We start from the raw sequence: 24,660 nt of genomic DNA on the forward strand, positions 1-24,660 counted from the left end.
TCAAAAACATGCTAGCTTCAATAACAATAAATGATGCCATGACATTCACCACAATAATATCAAAAACATGCTAGCTTCAATAACAATAAATGATGCCATGACATTTCACCACAATAATATCAAAAACATGCTAGCTTCAATAACAATAAATGATGCCATGACATTTCACCACAATAATATCAAAAACATGCTAGCTTCAATAACAATAAATGATGCCATGACATTTCACCACAATAATATCAAAAACATGCTAGCTTCAATAACAATAAATGATGCCATGACATTTCATCACAATAATATCAAAAACATGCTAGCTTCAATAACAATAAATGATGCCATGACATTTCACCACAATAATATCAAAAACATGCTAGCTTCAATAACAATAAATGATGCCATGACATTTCACCACAATAATATCAAAAACATGCTAGCTTCAATAACAATAAATGATGCCATGACATTTCACCACAATAATATCAAAAACATGCTAGCTTCAATAACAATAAATGATGCCATGACATTTCACCACAATAATATCAAAAACATGCTAGCTTCAATAACAATAAATGATGCCATGACATTTCACCACAATAATATCAAAAACATGCTAGCTTCAATAACAATAAATGATGCCATGACATTTCACCACAATAATATCAAAAAACATGCTAGCTTCAATAACAATAAATGATGCCATGACATTTCATCACAATAATATCAAAAACATGCTAGCTTCAATAACAATAAATGATGCCATGACATTTCACCACAATAATATCAAAAACATGCTAGCTTCAATAACAATAAATGATGCCATGACATTTCACCACAATAATATCAAAAAACATGCTAGCTTCAATAACAATAAATGATGCCATGACATTTCACCACAAAATATCAAAAACATGCTAGCTTCAATAACAATAAATGATGCCATGACATTTCACCACAATAATATCAAAAACATGCTAGCTTCAATAACAATAAATGATGCCATGACATTTCACCACAATAATATCAAAAACATGCTAGCTTCAATAACAATAAATGATGCCATGACATTTCACCACAATAATATCAAAAACATTGCTAGCTTCAATAACAATAAATGATGCCATGACATTTCACACCACAATAATATCAAAAACATGCTAGCTTCAATAACAATAAATGATGCCATGACATTTCATCACAATAATATCAAAAACATGCTAGCTTCAATAACAATAAATGATGCCAATGACATTTCACCACAATAATATCAAAAACATGCTAGCTTCAATAACAATAAATGATGCCATGACATTTCACCACAATAATATCAAAAACATGCTAGCTTCAATAACAATAAATGATGCCATGACATTTCACCACAATAATATCAAAAACATGCTAGCTTCAATAACAATAAATGATGCCATGACATTTCACCACAATAATATCAAAAACATGCTAGCTTCAATAACAATAAATGATGCCATGACATTTCACCACAATAATATCAAAAACATGCTAGCTTCAATAACAATAAATGATGCCATGACATTTCACCACAATAATAAAAAAAAATGCTAGCTTCAATAACAATAAATGATGCCATGACATTTCACCACAATAATATCAAAAACATGCTAGCTTCAATAACAATAAATGATGCCATGACATTTCACCACAATAATATCAAAAACATGCTAGCTTCAATAACAATAAATGATGCCATGACATTTCACCACAATAATATCAAAAACATGCTAGCTTCAATAACAATAAATGATGCCATGACATTTCACCACATAATATCAAAAAACATGCTAGCTTCAATAACAATAAATGATGCCATGACATTTCACCACAATAATATCAAAAACATGCTAGCTTCAATAACAATAAATGATGCCATGACATTTCACCACAATAATATCAAAAACATGCTAGCTTCAATAACAATAAATGATGCCATGACATTTCACCACAATAATATCAAAAACATGCTAGCTTCAATAACAATAAATGATGCCATGACATTTCACCACAATAATATCAAAAACATGCTAGCTTCAATAACAATAAATGATGCCATGACATTTCACCACAATAATATCAAAAACATGCTAGCTTCAATAACAATAAATGATGCCATGACATTTCACCACAATAATATCAAAAACATGCTAGCTTCAATAACAATAAATGATGCCATGAACATTTCACCACAATAATATCAAAAACATGCTAGCTTCAATAACAATAAATGATGCCATGACATTTCACCACAATAATATCAAAAACATGCTAGCTTCAATAACAATAAATGATGCCATGACATTTCACCACAATAATATCAAAAACATGCTAGCTTCAATAACAATAAATGATGCCATGACATTTCACCACAATAATATCAAAAACATGCTAGCTTCAATAACAATAAATGATGCCATGACATTTCACCACAATAATATCAAAAACATGCTAGCTTCAATAACAATAAATGATGCCATGACATTTCACCACAATAATATCAAAAACATGTTAGCTTCAATAACAATAAATGATGCCATGACATTTTTACCACAATAATATCAAAAACATGCTAGATTTAATAACAATAAATGATGCCATGACATTTCACCACAATAATATCAAAAACATGCTAGCTTCAATAACAATAAATGATGCCATGACATTTCACCACAATAATATCAAAAACATGCTAGCTTCAATAACAATAAATGATGCCATGACATTTCACCACAATAATATCAAAAACATGCTAGCTTCAATAACAATAAATGATGCCATGACATTTCACCACAATAATATCAAAAACATGCTAGCTTCAATAACAATAAATGATGCCATGACATTTCACCACAATAATATCAAAAACATGCTAGCTTCAATAACAATAAATGATGCCATGACATTTCACCACAATAATATCAAAAACATGCTAGCTTCAATAACAATAAATGATGCCATGACATTTCACCACAATAATATCAAAAACATGCTAGCTTCAATAACAATAAATGATGCCATGACATTTCACCACAATAATATCAAAAACATGCTAGCTTCAATAACAATAAATGATGCCATGACATTTCACCACAATAATATCAAAAACATGCTAGCTTCAATAACAATAAATGATGCCATGACATTTCACCACAATAATATCAAAAACATGCTAGCTTCAATAACAATAAATGATGCCATGACATTTCACCACAATAATATCAAAAACATGCTAGCTTCAATAACAATAAATGATGCCATGACATTTCACCACAATAATATCAAAAACATGCTAGCTTCAATAACAATAAATGATGCCATGACATTTCACCACAATAATATCAAAAACATGCTAGCTTCAATAACAATAAATGATGCCATGACATTTCACCACAATAAAATATCAAAAACATGCTAGCTTCAATAACAATAAATGATGGCATGACATTTCACCACAATAATATCAAAAACATGCTAGCTTCAATAACAATAAATGATGCCATGACATTTCACCACAATAATATCAAAAACATGCTAGCTTCAATAACAATAAATGATGCCATGACATTTCACCACAATAATATCAAAAACATGCTAGCTTCAATAACAATAAATGATGCCATGACATTTCACCACAATAATATCAAAAACATGCTAGCTTCAATAACAATAAATGATGCCATGACATTTCACCACAATAATATCAAAAACATGCTAGCTTCAATAACAATAAATGATGCCATGACATTTCACCACAATAATATCAAAAACATGCTAGCTTCAATAACAATAAATGATGCCATGACATTTCACCACAATAATATCAAAAACATGCTAGCTTCAATAACAATAAATGATGCCATGACATTTCATCACAATAATATCAAAAACATGCTAGCTTCAATAACAATAAATGATGCCATGACATTTCACCACAATAATATCAAAAACATGCTAGCTTCAATAACAATAAATGATGCCATGACATTTCACCACAATAATATCAAAAACATGCTAGCTTCAATAACAATAAATGATGCCATGACATTTCACCACAATAATATCAAAAACATGCTAGCTTCAATAACAATAAATGATGCCATGACATTTCACCACAATAATATCAAAAACATGCTAGCTTCAATAACAATAAATGATGCCATGACATTTCACCACAATAATATCAAAAACATGCTAGCTTCAATAACAATAAATGATGCCATGACATTTCACCACAATAATATCAAAAACATGCTAGCTTCAATAACAATAAATGATGCCATGACATTTCACCACAATAATATCAAAAACATGCTAGCTTCAATAACAATAAATGATGCCATGACATTTCACCACAATAATATCAAAAACATGCTAGCTTCAATAACAATAAATGATGCCATGACATTTCACCACAATAAAATATCAAAAACATGCTAGCTTCAATAACAATAAATGATGGCATGACATTTCACCACAATAATATCAAAAACATGCTAGCTTCAATAACAATAAATGATGCCATGACATTTCACCACAATAATATCAAAAACATGCTAGCTTCAATAACAATAAATGATGCCATGACATTTCACCACAATAATATCAAAAACATGCTAGCTTCAATAACAATAAATGATGCCATGACATTTCACCACAATAATATCAAAAACATGCTAGCTTCAATAACAATAAATGATGCCATGACATTTCACCACAATAATATCAAAAACATGCTAGCTTCAATAACAATAAATGATGCCATGACATTTCACCACAATAATATCAAAAACATGCTAGCTTCAATAACAATAAATGATGCCATGACATTTCACCACAATAATATCAAAAACATGCTAGCTTCAATAACAATAAATGATGCCATGACATTTCACCACAATAATATCAAAAACATGCTAGCTTCAATAACAATAAATGATGCCATGACATTTCATCACAATAATATCAAAAACATGCTAGCTTCAATAACAATAAATGATGCCATGACATTTCACCACAATAATATCAAAAACATGCTAGCTTCAATAACAATAAATGATGCCATGACATTTCACCACAATAATATCAAAAACATGCTAGCTTCAATAACAATAAATGATGCCATGACATTTCACCACAATAATATCAAAAACATGCTAGCTTCAATAACAATAAATGATGCCATGACATTTCACCACAATAATATCAAAAACATGCTAGCTTCAATAACAATAAATGATGCCATGACATTTCACCACAATAATATCAAAAACATGCTAGCTTCAATAACAATAAATGATGCCATGACATTTCACCACAATAATATCAAAAACATGCTAGCTTCAATAACAATAAATGATGCCATGACATTTCACCACAATAATATCAAAAACATGCTAGCTTCAATAACAATAAATGATGCCATGACATTTCACCACAATAATATCAAAAACATGCTAGCTTCAATAACAATAAATGATGCCATGACATTTCATCACAATAATATCAAAAACATGCTAGCTTCAATAACAATAAATGATGCCATGACATTTCACCACAATAATATCAAAAACATGCTAGCTTCAATAACAATAAATGATGCCATGACATTTCACCACAATAATATCAAAAACATGCTAGCTTCAATAACAATAAATGATGCCATGACATTTCACCACAATAATATCAAAAACATGCTAGCTTCAATAACAATAAATGATGCCATGACATTTCACCACAATAATATCAAAAACATGCTAGCTTCAATAACAATAAATGATGCCATGACATTTCACCACAATAATATCAAAAACATGCTAGCTTCAATAACAATAAATGATGCCATGACATTTCACCACAATAATACCACAATAATATCAAAAACATGCTAGCTTCAATAACAATAAATGATGCCATGACATTTCACCACAATAATATCAAAAACATGCTAGCTTCAATAACAATAAATGATGCCATGACATTTCACCACAATAATATCAAAAACATGCTAGCTCAATAACAATAAATGAATGACATTTCACAATAAAAATGATAACAATAAATATGCCATGACATTTCACCACAATAATATCAAAAACATGCTAGCTTCAATAACAATAAATGATGCCATGACATTTCACCACAATAATATCAAAAACATGCTAGCTTCAATAACAATAAATGATGCCATGACATTTCACCACAATAATATCAAAAAACATGCTAGCTTCAATAACAATAAATGATGCCATGACATTTCACCACAATAATATCAAAAACATGCTAGCTTCAATAACAATAAATGATGCCATGACATTTCACCACAATAATATCAAAAACATGCTAGCTTCAATAACAATAAATGATGCCATGACATTTCACCACAATAATATCAAAAACATGCTAGCTTCAATAACAATAAATGATGCCATGACATTTCACCACAATAATATCAAAAACATGCTAGCTTCAATAACAATAAATGATGCCATGACATTTCACCACAATAATATCAAAAACATGCTAGCTTCAATAACAATAAATGATGCCATGACATTTCATCACAATAATATCAAAAACATGCTAGCTTCAATAACAATAAATGATGCCATGACATTTCACCACAATAATATCAAAAACATGCTAGCTTCAATAACAATAAATGATGCCATGACATTTCACCACAATAATATCAAAAACATGCTAGCTTCAATAACAATAAATGATGCCATGACATTTCACCACAATAATATCAAAAACATGCTAGCTTCAATAACAATAAATGGATGCCATGACATTTCACCACAATAATATCAAAAACATGCTAGCTTCAATAACAATAAATGATGCCATGACATTTCACCACAATAATATCAAAAACATGCTAGCTTCAATAACAATAAATGATGCCATGACATTTCACCACAATAATATCAAAAACATGCTAGCTTCAATAACAATAAATGATGCCATGACATTTCACCACAATAATATCAAAAACATGCTAGCTTCAATAACAATAAATGATGCCATGACATTTCACCACAATAATATCAAAAACATGCTAGCTTCAATAACAATAAATGATGCCATGACATTTCACCACAATAATATCAAAAACATGCTAGCTTCAATAACAATAAATGATGCCATGACATTTCACCACAATAATATCAAAAACATGCTAGCTTCAATAACAATAAATGATGCCATGACATTTCACCACAATAATATCAAAAACATGCTAGCTTCAATAACAATAAATGATGCCATGACATTTCACCTCTAAAAGTATCAAAAACATGCTAGCTTCAATAACAATAAATGATGCCATGACATTTCACCACAATAATATCAAAAACATGCTAGCTTCAATAACAATAAATGATGCCATGACATTTCACCACAATAATATCAAAAACATGCTAGCTTCAATAACAATAAATGATGCCATGACATTTCACCACAATAATATCAAAAACATGCTAGCTTCAATAACAATAAATGATGCCATGACATTTCACCACAATAATATCAAAAACATGCTAGCTTCAATAACAATAAATGATGCCATGACATTTCACCACAATAATATCAAAAACATGCTAGCTTCAATAACAATAAATGATGCCATGACATTTCATCACAATAATATCAAAAACATGCTAGCTTCAATAACAATAAATGATGCCATGACATTTCACCACAATAATATCAAAAACATGCTAGCTTCAATAACAATAAATGATGCCATGACATTTCACCACAATAATATCAAAAACATGCTAGCTTCAATAACAATAAATGATGCCATGACATTTCACCACAATAATATCAAAAACATGCTAGCTTCAATAACAATAAATGATGCCATGACATTTCATCACAATAATATCAAAAACATGCTAGCTTCAATAACAATAAATGATGCCATGACATTTCACCACAATAATATCAAAAACATGCTAGCTTCAATAACAATAAATGATGCCATGACATTTCACCACAATAATATCAAAAACATGCTAGCTTCAATAACAATAAATGATGCCATGACATTTCACCACAATAATATCAAAAACATGCTAGCTTCAATAACAATAAATGATGCCATGACATTTCACCACAATAATATCAAAAACATGCTAGCTTCAATAACAATAAATGATGCCATGACATTTCACCACAATAATATCAAAAACATGCTAGCTTCAATAACAATAAATGATGCCATGACATTTCACCACAATAATATCAAAAACATGCTAGCTTCAATAACAATAAATGATGCCATGACATTTCACCACAATAATATCAAAAACATGCTAGCTTCAATAACAATAAATGATGCCATGACATTTCACCACAATAATATCAAAAACATGCTAGCTTCAATAACAATAAATGATGCCATGACATTTCACCACAATAATATCAAAAACATGCTAGCTTCAATAACAATAAATGATGCCATGACATTTCACCACAATAATATCAAAAACATGCTAGCTTCAATAACAAAAAATGATGCCATGACATTTCACCACAATAATATCAAAAACATGCTAGCTTCAATAACAATAAATGATGCCATGACATTTCACCACAATAATATCAAAAACATGCTAGCTTCAATAACAATAAATGATGCCATGACATTTCACCACAATAATATCAAAAACATGCTAGCTTCAATAACAATAAATGATGCCATGACATTTCACCTCTAAAAGTATCAAAAACATGCTAGCTTCAATAACAATAAATGATGCCATGACATTTCACCACAATAATATCAAAAACATGCTAGCTTCAATAACAATAAATGATGCCATGACATTTCACCACAATAATATCAAAAACATGCTAGCTTCAATAACAATAAATGATGCCATGACATTTCACCACAATAATATCAAAAACATGCTAGCTTCAATAACAATAAATGATGCCATGACATTTCACCACAATAATATCAAAAACATGCTAGCTTCAATAACAATAAATGATGCCATGACATTTCACCACAATAATATCAAAAACATGCTAGCTTCAATAACAATAAATGATGCCATGACATTTCACCACAATAATATCAAAAACATGCTAGCTTCAATAACAATAAATGATGCCATGACATTTCACCACAATAATATCAAAAACATGCTAGCTTCAATAACAATAAATGATGCCATGACATTTCACATCTAAAATAATATCAAAAACATGCTAGCTTCAATAACAATAAATGATGCCATGACATTTCACCACAATAATATCAAAAACATGCTAGCTTCAATAACAATAAATGATGCCATGACATTTCACCACAATAATATCAAAAACATGCTAGCTTCAATAACAATAAATGATGCCATGACATTTCACCACAATAATATCAAAAACATGCTAGCTTCAATAACAATAAATGATGCCATGACATTTCACCACAATAATATCAAAAACATGCTAGCTTCAATAACAATAAATGATGCCATGACATTTCACCACAATAATATCAAAAACATGCTAGCTTCAATAACAATAAATGATGCCATGACATTTCATCACAATAATATCAAAAACATGCTAGCTTCAATAACAATAAATGATGCCATGACATTTCACCACAATAATATCAAAAACATGCTAGCTTCAATAACAATAAATGATGCCATGACATTTCACCACAATAATATCAAAAACATGCTAGCTTCAATAACAATAAATGATGCCATGACATTTCACCACAATAATATCAAAAACATGCTAGCTTCAATAACAATAAATGATGCCATGACATTTCACCACAATAATATCAAAAACATGTTAGCTTCAATAACAATAAATGATGCCATGACATTTTTACCACAATAATATCAAAAACATGCTAGATTCAATAACAATAAATGATGCCATGACATTTCACCACAATAATATCAAAAACATGCTAGCTTCAATAACAATAAATGATGCCATGACATTTCACCACAATAATATCAAAAACATGCTAGCTTCAATAACAATAAATGATGCCATGACATTTCACCACAATAATATCAAAAACATGCTAGCTTCAATAACAATAAATGATGCCATGACATTTCACCACAATAATATCAAAAACATGTAAGTTCAATAACAATAAATGTTGCCATGACATTTCACCACAATAATATCAAAAACATGCTAGCTTCAATAACAATAAATGATGCCATGACATTTCATCACAATAATATCAAAAACATGCTAGCTTCAATAACAATAAATGATGCCATGACATTTCACCACAATAATATCAAAAACATGCTAGCTTCAATAACAATAAATGATGCCATGACATTTCACCACAATAATATCAAAAACATGCTAGCTTCAATAACAATAAATGATGCCATGACATTTCACCACAATAATATAAAAAAAACATGCTAGCTTCAATAACAATAAATGATGCCATGACATTTCACCACAATAATATCAAAAACATGCTAGCTTCAATAACAATAAATGATGCCATGACATTTCACCACAATAATATCAAAAACATGCTAGCTTCAATAACAATAAATGATGCCATGACATTTCACACAATAATATCAAAAACATGCTAGCTTCAATAACAATAAATGATGCCATGACATTTCACCACAATAATATCAAAAACATGCTAGCTTCAATAACAATAAATGATGCCATGACATTTCACCACAATAATATCAAAAACATGCTAGCTTCAATAACAATAAATGATGCCATGACATTTCACCACAATAATATCAAAAACATGCTAGCTTCAATAACAATAAATGATGCCATGACATTTCACCACAATAATATCAAAAACATGCTAGCTTCAATAACAATAAATGATGCCATGACATTTCACCACAATAATATCAAAAACATGTAAGTTCAATAACAATAAATGATGCCATGACATTTCACCACAATAATATCAAAAACATGCTAGCTTCAATAACAATAAATAACCCATGACATTTCACCACAATAATATCAAAAACATGCTAGCTTCAATAACAATAAATGATGCCATGACATTTCACCACAATAATATCAAAAACATGCTAGCTTCAATAACAATAAATGATGCCATGACATTTCACCACAATAATATCAAAAACATGCTAGCTTCAATAACAATAAATGATGCCATGACATTTCACCACAATAATATCAAAAACATGCTAGCTTCAATAACAATAAATGATGCCATGACATTTCACCACAATAATATCAAAAACATGCTAGCTTCAATAACAATAAATGTTGCCATGACATTTCACCACTAAAAATATCAAAAACATGCTAGCTTCAATAACAATAAATGATGTCATGACATTTCACCACAATAATATCAAAAACATGCTAGCTTCAATAACAATAAATGATGTCATGACATTTCACCACAATGATATCAAAAACTTGCTAGCTTCAATAACTATAAATGATGCCATGACATTTCACCACAATAATATCAAAAACATGCTAGCTTCAATAACAATAAATGATGCCATGACATTTCACCACAATAATAGTATGTTACATCCTAATTCATCATAACCATTTTGCTGCCATGACATTGTCACCACTAAATAATATATGGTTACATCCTAATCTCATCATCATTAACATTGTTTGCCTATGTTTTATTTACAGGTCTAAGTAGAATTTTAATTTCTCATTGATAGTATTGATTTCATTACAATACATTATGACAAAAATCATTAAACATACACTAAATATGCCTGTCTTTTACTTAATGATATATATGAAATATAATATACAGTATTACTAATTAAGTATGGTTTAAACATTTCGTTTTTATTATTCGGAAAATAGCTGAAATATTAAATAAGCACATAATTAATCTATATGAAGTTACTAAATCAATCTGGTTTTAACTCCAAGGCTATAGCTGCACCGTAATACATTACCATCCGATTTACCAAATGGATACATTTCTGGATAATTTGTTATCCACTGTGGTACGGAGTTGTTCCCCTTCTGATATCGTTTATGATATAAGTATATGAGTTTTCTCAACTGATATATATATTTTATGATGAAAAATCAACATTTGCTAAAAATTACCCAGTACCTTTGCAATGTATATGAATATTTTTTACTATATAATTATCTATTATGAGCAGATGTGAATGAATAAGATGTAAACAAGTGTAAATACCGATTCAGAATGTATCTTTACTAATGTTTCCTTTTATGTATCCCTGCACGTGTATTTTCTAACAGGAGGCTATCCGTGTGACTTCAACCTTGTGACCGGGCCGTACGGAGTATCTGACGAGGCATTTTCAGCTTCATCCACTCATAACACCTGTCCTATGGAGAGAGTCAGATTCACCAGTCCTCATGGATGGTGTCCAAATCCCAATGGAGTCGGTCACTTTATACAGGTATATTAATGCACGACTTGTAAACATGCTTCAGTGATATAGCACCATAAAAGGACATCATTTCCACAGCACAAGAAGATACAACACGAATATACCACATTCTCCCAAAACACACCCTAAATTTATGACAGGCCGTCCCTACATGACCCCGGCTGTTAATAGGACGTTTACAAAGAGACCGGATGGGGTGAACATCTTCTGCGGGATGCTGGAGTCAGAAAACACTATTAACAAGATGTCACATAGGAATCTTGACGCCCACCAAAGACTGGTCGTATGACAATTGAGAGAGGGATCTGTTCTCTGCTCTTCAACCTTCAACTATCCAAGTTGTTCACCAATCAATTTTAAAATGCAATATGCACAACTAGGGCCTGAGGGGAACCGTGCTGCACTTTCTTTGAAATGATGGTAACAAATTTCAACTCTCAAAATTCAACATACTGACCGGTCGGTCATCTTGTGGACCAATCAGTCCCAAAATGCTTTATGCACAACTAGGTGCCCAGGGAAAGTACTTTTTAACAAGACGGCCTTTATCGCTCACCTGGCTTGTAATGCCAAGTAATGTTCTGAATACAGGATCATTGTTTCTTTTCTGAAGGAATTTAAAGATTTACCTCTAGATTCCCCATTGGAACTTTGGCTTTCTGCTCCAGGTGGTCAGAACGTAAATTGATACAAACTGTTTATCTATTCCCGTTCCCCAGATTATGTTTCGGACCAAATTGGCTTACAATCAATGCAGTACTCCATGATTATATGGAAGCGATTTAAAGGAGTTACCTTTATTCCCCTATTGGGTCCCGTCCTTCCTGCCCCAGGGGGATCAAAGACAAAATTTATACAAACTCTGTGCCCATTCCCCAGGGGATTTTTCTAGCCAAATTTACAATCCATGCAGAACTCTATGACAAGTAGCCCCTCCCGTCCACGGGCGTTCAGAGCCGAAATATATACAAATTCTGTTTCGCTTCCCCATGGGTATTTCTGTCCAAATTTGGTTAGAAACGATGCAGAACTCTATGACTAGTGGCGATTAAAGAATTTATCTCTATTAGGCCCTGCTTCTCCTTCCCACAGGGATTGGGGAGGGCAAAGCCAAGATTTATACAAAATTTTATTCCCCTTCCCGCAGGGATGTTTCTGGCAAAGTTTAGTTACAATCCATGCAGAACTCAATGACAAGTAGCGATTCATAGGATTTACCTCTATTTCCCCTATTGGACCCCTCGCCTCCAGCTCCCGGGGGGTCAGAGCCGAAATTTATACAAACTCTGTTCCCCCTCCCCAACGATGTTTTTGGCATCAACTTTGGTCACAATCCACGCATGGCACTCACTCGGCTAGTAGTGACTGACTCTTATATTTCCGGTTGCGTTCGCTATAGAGAGCAACCAACTAAATGATTTTACATAGACCACAGTGTTAAACTTTGTTAAAGTTTTGTACTGTATTATTAAAACAAAGGAATATTAGTTAGCTGTTGTGTTCTATAATTAAAGTCTAGGTTCTCATATATAACACTAAATAGAAAAAAAAGTTTGGGTCCTTCTGCTCAAACTCCAACCAGGGTAGCTTTATTGAAATCAGGCGTATTTTGCACTAAAAAGTCCTGAAATCCTAATGCTTTTACCTATTCATTATCAAAGTTGATATTTTGAACCTAAATCTCAATATGAATTTCCAAATTCATATCATGGTTATCTAGGAATAATTACCTGTCAGAAAACATTTTTACTTTTGAAATTCATAATTAGCCAGCCAATCAGCGGCCGGGCTAAAATTCTATCCTGGGCTCAATCTTGTATAACGCTCGCCCTATAACGCTCCGCCCCTTCTGATCCTGAGGTGTCGAGCCAAAATTGAGAACAATCAATTTCAAATTGCAATATGCACAACTAGGGACGAAGAGCAACCGTGCTGCACTTTCTAAGAAGTAGTGGCAACAAACTTCAACAACAAAAAACCAAAGATGGTTGCCATTCGGCCATCTTGTTGACTGTTGGTCCCAAAATGTAATATATACAAATAGGGCCCTAGGGACATCTACAAATAATATTTGAGAAAGACTCTTCAGTATTTTCTAAGAAATAGCGGTGTTAATGGTCAGAAGGTCGGACGAACCACGAACGAAAGGAGATTTGAATAGCCCACCATCTTGTAGTGGGTTAAAAAGGCGAGCCATCCGCTGTTCCAATATTGCAAGACACAACACGAATATATCCCGCTGTCTCCAACACACCGCAAGATATTGCGCACATGGTCGGCCGTCTTTAAATGACTCTTGCTTTGACAATTTTTGTCAAAAAGTAGTAACAGTACCGATAACAATGTAATTATAATATTTCAAGGACTGACGACTGAGTGTTTATTTGTTTTTTTTTTTTTTTTTTTTTTTTTTTTTTTTGATGAATTAACGTCATATTAACAGCCAGTGTCATGGAAGGGCGGCCTCCGATGTATGCGGCGTGTAGCGTGTTTTTGGAGACTGAAGTATATTCGTATTGTGTATATTTTTATTGCGAAACTCTTGTCCTTGTTATTTTGCTAGCTCACTTAAGCATGCCGACAAAGACACCAAACTGTCTTCATCTGGTCACTTAAGACTGAGGCCGGAACATAGAAACTCGTTAGTCATGCAATCCATTGCATACACGGGGACCATTTTTACCCTGACTATTAATAGTACTTAGACATAATTAACCAAACCAAATGAAACCAATTATTCCGGCCATGAAATGGCGTTAAAATATCCATCCCCCGGTCCTTCCACGTCCTCCCATGCCTTAGGTGCTCTATATATCGAATATCTGTCCATCAAATAAAGGAGGTAAACGAGATAACAGATAATTATATCTGAAAAGTATGAACTTGTCAAGTAGGATATTGTACAGCATGTAGTATATGGCTTCTGTTACAGGTTGAGTTTAAGACTAGATCTACCCTTACAGCCATACAGACTCGAGGAAGGGGATATCACAACCAGTGGGTATCGTCATATATCGTCAACATCAGCATGGACGGAACTAACTGGAGGTCTATCTTATCAAACGGCGATGTTAAGGTGACCATAGAAAACAATGTTTAGAAACATCCCAAAGGCATTATCTCGATTAATGTACAAAAGTACCTGTAAACTATTTAATTTGAAGAAAAACACAACTGATTGTACATTGTTATAGTTATACAATAAAAATATCTTAAATTTGACAGCAATCTCACAAGACTCGCAAAAATAACACCAGACTTGTCTCATTAAGTCTCATTTGAAATTTAAAACAAAACTGATTCAAGATACTATTTAGATAGATAATGAATGAAAATATCATTATTTCGAATGTTATACCCAAAGCATCACCAAGCTAAAGCATTAAATGGTTTGTAAGTTCAGTAATGGAATCCTATATTTATCTACGTATTGGTAACTACAATTTAAGCGCAGAATATTCAATTCAATTGTTTCATTACCTTTAGTCTTTCGGCTCATCGCATATTCTGCCCTGCAGGTGGGCGTTAGAATTGTACCTGCTAACCCTATTGTATGATCGTAAAAGGCGACTAAATTTCGGATATTATCTTTTCTTTTCTTCCTAACTGACTTTATTTTTCCTGATGCCTCTCTTGACACCGCCTCACTTTTGGTTGTGAGTTGAGCGTTCGCCCTTGTGAGGAAGGCTCTGGGTTCTGTCCCCTGGCCGAGACACCACACCAAAGTCTATAAAAGTGGTAGTTTCTGCTCCTGCTTACAATACTGGAAGAGGATACTATGAAAAACACTTGAAAAACATATGAAAATGCCATGAAAGTACTAAAATCCCATGAATTTAAACATGAAAATTTGTCAGAATATTTTTCATGGCTCATGTTAAACGTAATGAAATCCCATGAAAAAATGAATTTCATGGTATTGTTACAATGAATATTTCATGACATAGAATAGCAAGTCCATGATTTAGCCATGAAAATAATTAAAAAAACAGGGTTCATGGCCATGAATATTTGTTCAATGTAAAATTAATGGCCATGACTTTGTTTATTATTACCATGATTTTTATTTTCTAGATAGCTACCGATGTTTCATGGCCATGGATTTAAAACTACTGACCATGAATTTTATAAAGTTTTTTCTTCCCATGAATTCTTGCTTTAAACTGCCATGAAATTTAAGTGGATGACTATAGTGGAAAAGTTAATGGCCATGATTTTTTCAATCACAACATGTAAAAAACCATGAATATTTGGTACTATCAAGCTATATCTTATCTTTACATTGAAGTGTCCAGCTTGTTATCATATGATGTCATACAATGTAATACCATCTTCAAATAAACATTCTGAAGAGTAACATTGAAGTGACATTGTCTTGTTTTATTTATTGTACTTGAATGAACTTATTATTATTATTTATATTTTATATGTCAAACAGACATATATATACCTGTGCATTGATGGAAATTCTATGGATGAGATACATCACATTCAATTTAAAAACTTGTAAAAAATACGAAAATATGGCATATATATGTACATTCGGTATTGTTTATTTGGTAATATTATCATCAATAATATTGATTATGTATAATGTTTCAAGTTACCTTAGAAAAATGTGAAAAAACATGTTACATTTGACTACCATATTGATATTGGCAATATTTTCAAGATTATGAAATTGCTTAGAGCTTGTCCCTCCTGTAACAATTACTTCATGTTCTTGTAGTAAAATTATCTGTCAATATATCGCTTTTATCTAACTTAAAATAGATTGTTAATGGCAAAGTTTTATGTAACAAGATTAAATTTCATAAAATCATTACTAAAAAAGAAGACACCAGTTTAGTATCACATTTACAGATAAGAGTAATCCAAACAATTGAAAGATAATAACAGTTTGTACATCATCTCACTATTGCCCCTCCTGTTGAAACAGAAAAGTGACCGTCAATGTTGCAGGAGAGAAAAAATATCTTTACTCATATATAAATATACAGATTGTGATATATGGTTCTATTTGAAGTGCATTAGTATGCAATTGAGGCCACATTTCTTTTTCAAAATTTGAATATTAACTAACTCAAAATTAATTTTTTTCAGCTTTTTGGGGAACTTCTTTGTACAAATGATACCAGTTAACTTCTTAGAATTAACAATTGTTCATAATTAAAACCGCCAGTTCACAATTTATCGTTTGAATGAAACAGGTAGTTTACCACTATTTAGAAACCAGATCCAGCTTTCTTGATCTACCGATGTGACCATTGGTAGTGACAGATTCTTGATGCCAATAAAAGAAGATGAATGTTCCCCATTAGTGTCTCCTTTCCAGAGAAGTGTATTGCTGTCGAATATTAAATCCTGAAACCATTTGACATGAGCAACTTCAGTAATGTTCGATGTTCTGCAATTCTTGTGTCGCACAAAGTACTGAATTTGTCCGAATAAAATGAACTTTCCAGACATCAATTTATTTTGTTGTTTTCCTCTGTCAAATTCAGAATACACATAAGATGATATGGTTTTAGCTGATAGGGATTCTTTCAGTTTACATGTGTATGTAATAATTCGTTTTGTACCTGAATGTTCTTCATGATGAACAAAATATTTTATCATAGAGCAATCATCTCCATTACAGACCATGCTAGGCCCATCGATGCATATTCTGTGTATCTGATTCAAGTCCCTGGCTTTAGCTACACACTTCCTGTTTTTGTCATTGCTGAATGACTCTTTTTCATCAAGATCATCACGAAATGAAGCACTACTACATGTACCATCATTGAGATCCTTTGATATTGGGATCCGTCCGGTTGCCTGCATAAAATTACACCAATCATAAATCAAGGACGTTTCCGTAGCCGTCGCCTCCGGATATCGCATGTTTAATGCTCTTGAACATATCCACGAGTTGAATCGCTCAAACACATACATCCAAGTCGAGTACACTGGACCATACAGCTTGATACTTTCTGGGATATGACGCAGCAAGTGAGTTTTTATGTTCTGTAGAGTGAGAGGAAAGAAGTGCTCCAAAGAAGCCAGAGCTTTGTACAAGTTCTCTTTCAATTCATCAATATCCACAAGATCTTGGCTTTCTTTGCATAAATCACGGATACAATCGAAAAAAGAGAATAGTGTTTGTCTACATTGGTCAGATAAAGCATCGCGTAAGCAAAATTGAATTATTCCTTGTGATGAAATTTGCTTATAATCATGGGACTTTAACGATCCGGGTTTGCTGAAAAAAGGAGAAGGCTTTAAACCAAATCCAATTGGAGGTCTCAGACTTGAAGCTCTTTCATCTGCTATTTCAAGTTCTTTTTTTGTTAGCATGAAAGGGTATACTTTTTCCGCTGAATTAGATTTGTACATTTTAGAGGGTGACTGTCAACATGTGCGACTTGATGGGTCATGATTCAGAACATGAAATCTCTCCTCTGCTTCCTCCTTGAATATAATTTTTACCAAGTTCACATTTCTGTTTGTTATTAAGATCATTATGCTCTGGGTAACGTCCTTGATTGTATGGCATGCATCTGGCTTACTTTCCTCAACTCTATTGTGGCCTGGGAGGGACGCTAATGAATATACATCTTTACATCCAGTTGCAGTTGCAAAAATGCCAGCTTGGGTTTTGTTTTTGGCATTTGCATAAGCTTCTCGATAACACATTTCAGACAACATGTTGCGTGATTTTGGTTCTATCATTTGATCACTACTATATAAGTACAGCACTTTATCTAAATGTTTACATTTCACACCTTGAACGTGGCACTAGTGGCATCCAGCAAGACTCCCACTCCCATGCTGATTGAAGAGCTTAGTAATACAATAGTAATTTGATCTTCACATCTACTGGTCCTTTGTGGTAATCACTCTATGCTTTACATTCTGTTAGATATAGAAGTTCATCAACTAGAAGTTCAACATAGGCCTCATCAGACTAGATGTATTTGCCATTGATCTATGATTCCTTCGTCCTTTTATGATTCCGATCAGGTTTATGTTGGAAAAAAAATTTCGTACATGTCTTGGGAGATTTAAAATAGTCAACATCATAGGAGTCGTCGAGTACAAGACACCAATGTTGTGATAGGGATTAACCCCATCCATTTCCAAGGCAAAGGAAATTCCCATCTTATCCCCATTGAAGTAACTACCTTCAGAATGTAAATAAAGTGACTTCCAGGCAGGCGAATGGTGAATATCATATATTTCCGAGCCATCATATGTGTCTCCAGGATGAGATTGTACAAGTGTAGCTAAATTTGTTTCACCATATATCCTCGCAAGTCTTGGGCCAATAGGTATATAGCCATAAGTTCTGCGTGGAATGGATTTTTTAGTTTTCTTCAAAATATATCTCTCCTCTCCACAATTGGTGCACTGTTGTAAATGAGCTAGTTTTGATTTCTTGCTGTCACGATATATAACACAGTCATTGATACAAACATCATACTTCAATTTTTAACAAGATATGGTTGAATAAGCTGCCTAGCTTCATAATATTTATATGAAGATGGAAGCAAATTTGTAGAATCGTTTTGAAGTGTTTTCTGCAACCGTTAATTTTCCGTAAATGTCTGTTTGCTGAAAGACGGATGTGAAGAAAACAGCATGAAATTCATTGCCAGCCATTGCAATAAAGTAAACTCTGAATTGGGAAGTTTCTTCACAGCAATACCAGTTGAATATGTTTCGTTATTATAATCAACAGACCAAGGGTTGCTACTTCTTTCCACTTCACTGTCACATATTGATTCCTCTTCACTTGAAGTTGATATACAGTCACTTTCTTCAGTTTCCTCTGTAGGATTTTCGAGATCACAGCCATTTAATTCATTGTTGTAGTCATATTCAAAAGTGGCATCATCTGTCAAGTTTCTTTCAAAGTCATCCTGATTTTCATGACTGAAATGTAAATAAAATTAGTTAAAAAATGAAGAATAACTCAACGTTTTTAGCAGTTATTCATATTAGAGTAGCTTGACTTGTTAGTGAAGGAAAACAGACTAACCAGAGAAATCACCAACGAGCAGTCAGTACCTGGCAACTACCCAACATAGAATTCAAACTCATTACCAAAAGGTTTATATATATATATGTCAGGACATCTTAACAACTTGGCTGCAACAGCCTCTATATAAAAATTACTATATGTAAATAATATGGGTTTTGATAGTCTTGGCTTATGTACGGGCAATTGCAATTGAGGCTGAGGCTTATAGGGACATCTTATAAATGGGCGCTTATAAGGACATGGGCGCTTATTGTGTCAAATATGGTTATACCTACTCTTTTGCAAAATGGCCTAACAGAAATCACTGTATCTCGAAGCACATCCCTTAATTGCATTATTTATTTTTTTTTTTTTTTTTTTTTTTTTTTTTGTGAAAGTTTCGATAGAAATCACTGTACAATAACAAAAACCCTATGAATTAAGCTAAATAGAACAAACAGCTTGTCGAGAAAAAACTCCCAATTTGTGTACAGTAATTGTTTATTTAACACTTAGATATAATACATCAAATTTCTATACTTTTTGACTTGCAGATAAATCTTAAATTTAGTATTTCTGCAGTTTCTGATAAAATATAAAGGCTAATTGTAAAAATGTTATAGAAAAAATAAGCAACATCATCTACTTTTTGTAACATATCTATACTTTGACTTTAATAAGCTAGTTTTCATAAGAGCGCAGCTCCCTGCGCGGCCGAAGGCCGCGTAGAGCGAAGCTCTACTAACCATAACACGTGTGTGAGCATATAGATTCCAATATATTCAGCACCCCTTGGACTTTGAAATTGTGTCCGCGGGAAAAGTCTTGCGCCTCCATGTAGGCAGCCATGTTTTAGTACTTGCTTTAATACAGCACGACGAGATTTGATATTTCTGTAGTAGATTAAATGTGTCATCAGTATACGTTTTAAAATTACTGTAAGTAGTTTTAATTTACACATATACAAGAACAACGCAATAAATGTACTGGTCTAATATACTGTGTATGTTCTCAAGCATACGGCACCGTCAGCATTGACATCACAAAACCTGACGCCAAAGATGACGGCAAAGATTCGCGCATATTTTTGATAACATCTGCATCTGATAAAAACAAAATTGAAGTATATTGAACAATTTCATTTGGATTATTTTGAATTCTTTCTAACTATCGATATTATGGGCATGTCAGTGAAATATTTTATTGTTAATCTCGTTGAAAATATAGACAATATAAAGTTATGATGTTGTAATCTTTTACATGTAGCTCTTCTGATGCTTTGTCTTAAATTCATTTTATATAATACAGAAATTGATTCTTTTCCTCGACCTGTTGTGTTCGAAACAATATCGGGTTTACATGCAATGTTAACCCAATTAACCTTCGTATTCACGTCTTACCTCTCATCTTGACAGTTTGTTTCTTGTTCCTATTCTGAATCGGTGGTAGGCCTCGTTGTTTGAAAATACCCGTCATTGCTAGAATCCTGGTTTTGGTCGGTTGCCGATTTTAATGGTGACGATAACGGCGATGCACATGTGTACAGACCATACTTAGCCTCGTGAATCCGAACAATTCGGCCGTTGACTGGATCTTTTTTGAATTTGCAAATATTGCAACCGCATCGCCGGTTTGTATAAGGCATGTTTTATTTTTTTATTTAGGTTCATGTCTATCAGACGTTTTCCAGACAACGTTGAGGCAGGTTATATATCTTGATCTTTAAGGCGCTTTAATTTGTTTACGTTTCTGTGAGTATTCACTGTTTGGGACAAACGCATTTGAGACCAAGACTTGTGCGATGCGAAATGGCTCTTTAACAAGCCCGCTGATTGGTCCATACAAAGACGAAGAGAAATTTAGCAGACGATAAAGAGCGGCAATCATGGCGTTGCGGGAATTGAGCGAATGGGGTCTAAGCGATGAAACACGGCGAATAATAGATGGTAAGATTTAAATTAGTTCCGTGGTTATCATTCTTGTAAGCGAAATGCGAGATCATACCGATTTGTGGGCCGACGGAATGCCCAGTAGCTTGCATATTTTTAGAAATAGAAACTGGTGTCGTGCTTCGAAAAACAGTGGAGTTATGCAAATTGTCGTTTAATGACTGAAATGTCATATTCCTTGAATGTCATGTTTCATTCACCTCTGCAGTACGGCAAACGCCTTTTCAAATATGCTGAAATTCTCAGATATTCCAAATTTCTTATTCCATATTTGTATGATCACGCTCGTCCTCCACACAATACACAAGGCAAATGGCGGGAAATTTGAATTAGACATTCTCTGCAGGAATCTGGTTATATTTTAACTTAACATGACGAAACTCAAATATAAGAACACGTTTCAAAGATGTTTTTATAAATTCTACCGAGTGTTTGAGTTCGTATTTTCCCCTAGGATTTCATCATTTCATGTTTTTGTCATGAAGTTTGTTTCCTATAGATTTAATTTCAGAAAGAAAAAAAATCTGTTTTCAATGATATAATTATGTTGTTCGGTTTATAATTAAATAAATGTCGCACTTACTATCAATTTTATTTAATTACATACATATTTATATTAATTCACATTCAATCTTGATAGTTTTATTACTTGTTTTACGAACAAGGTTCGGTAGTGATGAGGTGATATTTTACTTAAATAGCTTGTGTACTGTAGGCATTGTCCTAAATAATTTGATGTCCTTGACTCCTTGATAACCAAGAAATTTCTGTACAAAGTACCTTTATTGTTATATTTTAATTGGTATAGTATCCTTTATAGCTAGTGGTTACAAAACATTGATTTTTCCATCTTTTTTTAGACAATGGATTTACCATGGATATGGTCAAACAATTTGGTACAGAAGATATTCAAGAATTCGCAAACCTGAAGGATAGGTTTATATTAAGACAAATAGAGAAGCCTGTTGTCACCAACCAAAATCTACTACAAGTGCAGCTCATCAAGATGCTTCAGAGTTTATCCCAGGTAGTAATGTTTTCTTGATAAATACCGGTACCGAGAAGAAACGTGTAGCCAAAGGTATTATTATAAAACAAGATTTTCCTTTCTCAGAAGTGGTAGTTCAAAACATATTGGTGGATGAAAAAGAAACCGTAGAACTACCACAAGCATGTGGTGATCACACAACGTTATGCAAAGGTATCTTAAACAAGATTGTAATGTGGAAAACTGAGAGAATTGAATCGGCGGCTTCAGAAAAATCCAAGAAAAAGGCAAGTGAAACTGTTTCAGGAAAATGTAAGAGAAAGTCGAAAGAGGAAGTTTATGAATCGGTTGTGGAAAAATCTAAGAAAAAAGTGAAACTGAGTCGGTTTTGGAAAAATGTAAGAGACAGTCGAATATTAGTGAGGCTCATGAATCCGTTGGCGTTGCAGAAAAATTCAAGGAAAAGACAAGGGATTCGGAATGTGATACAAAGGGTTACCTTGCAGTGTACAAGTGGGGAAATGGAGAGCTTTTTATTGGTTATGTTAATAAAAACCAGTAAAAATACAGTAATTACCAATTGTCAGGCACCACTGACCGAAATTCAAAATGGAGAACTTGATCTGCCATTGATAACACATAATTCAATGATCAAATTAAACGTGCATGATATTCAGAAAAATCCTAATGAGGATTTTTGTGTTTTCAAATCTGACATTGAATTGGATTAGCTGTCCAACATGTTTATAATTCGTGACGAAAAGACCTTTTTGAAGCAGGTGAACAGTGCTTTTTCTGAATACCTGTAGAAAATGTACAAGCTTTCTGATACCAAATTTAAAGACAATAATTGTTAAGATCTATAATGTTCTCTAATATCTCCATTTTTTAGTTCTCCATGCCTGTCCAGCTGGAATCTGAATAAATATCAAAGAGTTCTTGCCAAGATAATACATATTTTATTTATCATTTATATGAAAAGTGTATTTTCAGATATGTACTGTAAATCAACCTTCTTTGCATGGTGCATGGCTACTAATTAAATTGTGCTTTTTCTGAATCAAATTCCTCGAGACTTCAACTTCAAAATTCAAACTCATTTTCGAAATTCAAAAAGAGAAATTTAAATAGTTTGTGAATTACTGGTTCATGAGACAAACTTTTGCATATTCACTTTGAATTTGAAATTTACAAATTATTATAAAAAACACTTAAAAGAAATTTAAAGCTCATTTACAGTAATATCTGAATACAGAGTGAAGATTT

General features: G+C 32.7%; 1 protein-coding gene across 1 annotated transcript in view; it reads left to right on the top strand.

Moving 5' to 3' along the window:
• Positions 1 to 24,660, top strand: part of LOC138309593 (uncharacterized) — a 46,322-nt gene that overhangs the window by 19,456 nt on the left and 2,206 nt on the right. The window contains exons 2-3 of the mRNA XM_069250815.1: positions 12,298 to 12,461; positions 15,385 to 15,528. Of these exons, the coding sequence (XP_069106916.1) occupies positions 12,298 to 12,461; positions 15,385 to 15,528 (308 nt within the window). The remainder of the gene's footprint in view (positions 1 to 12,297; positions 12,462 to 15,384; positions 15,529 to 24,660) is intronic.

Source organism: Argopecten irradians, chromosome 15, assembly GCF_041381155.1.
Source record: "Argopecten irradians isolate NY chromosome 15, Ai_NY, whole genome shotgun sequence".
Classification (NCBI taxonomy): Eukaryota; Metazoa; Mollusca; class Bivalvia; order Pectinida; family Pectinidae; genus Argopecten; species Argopecten irradians.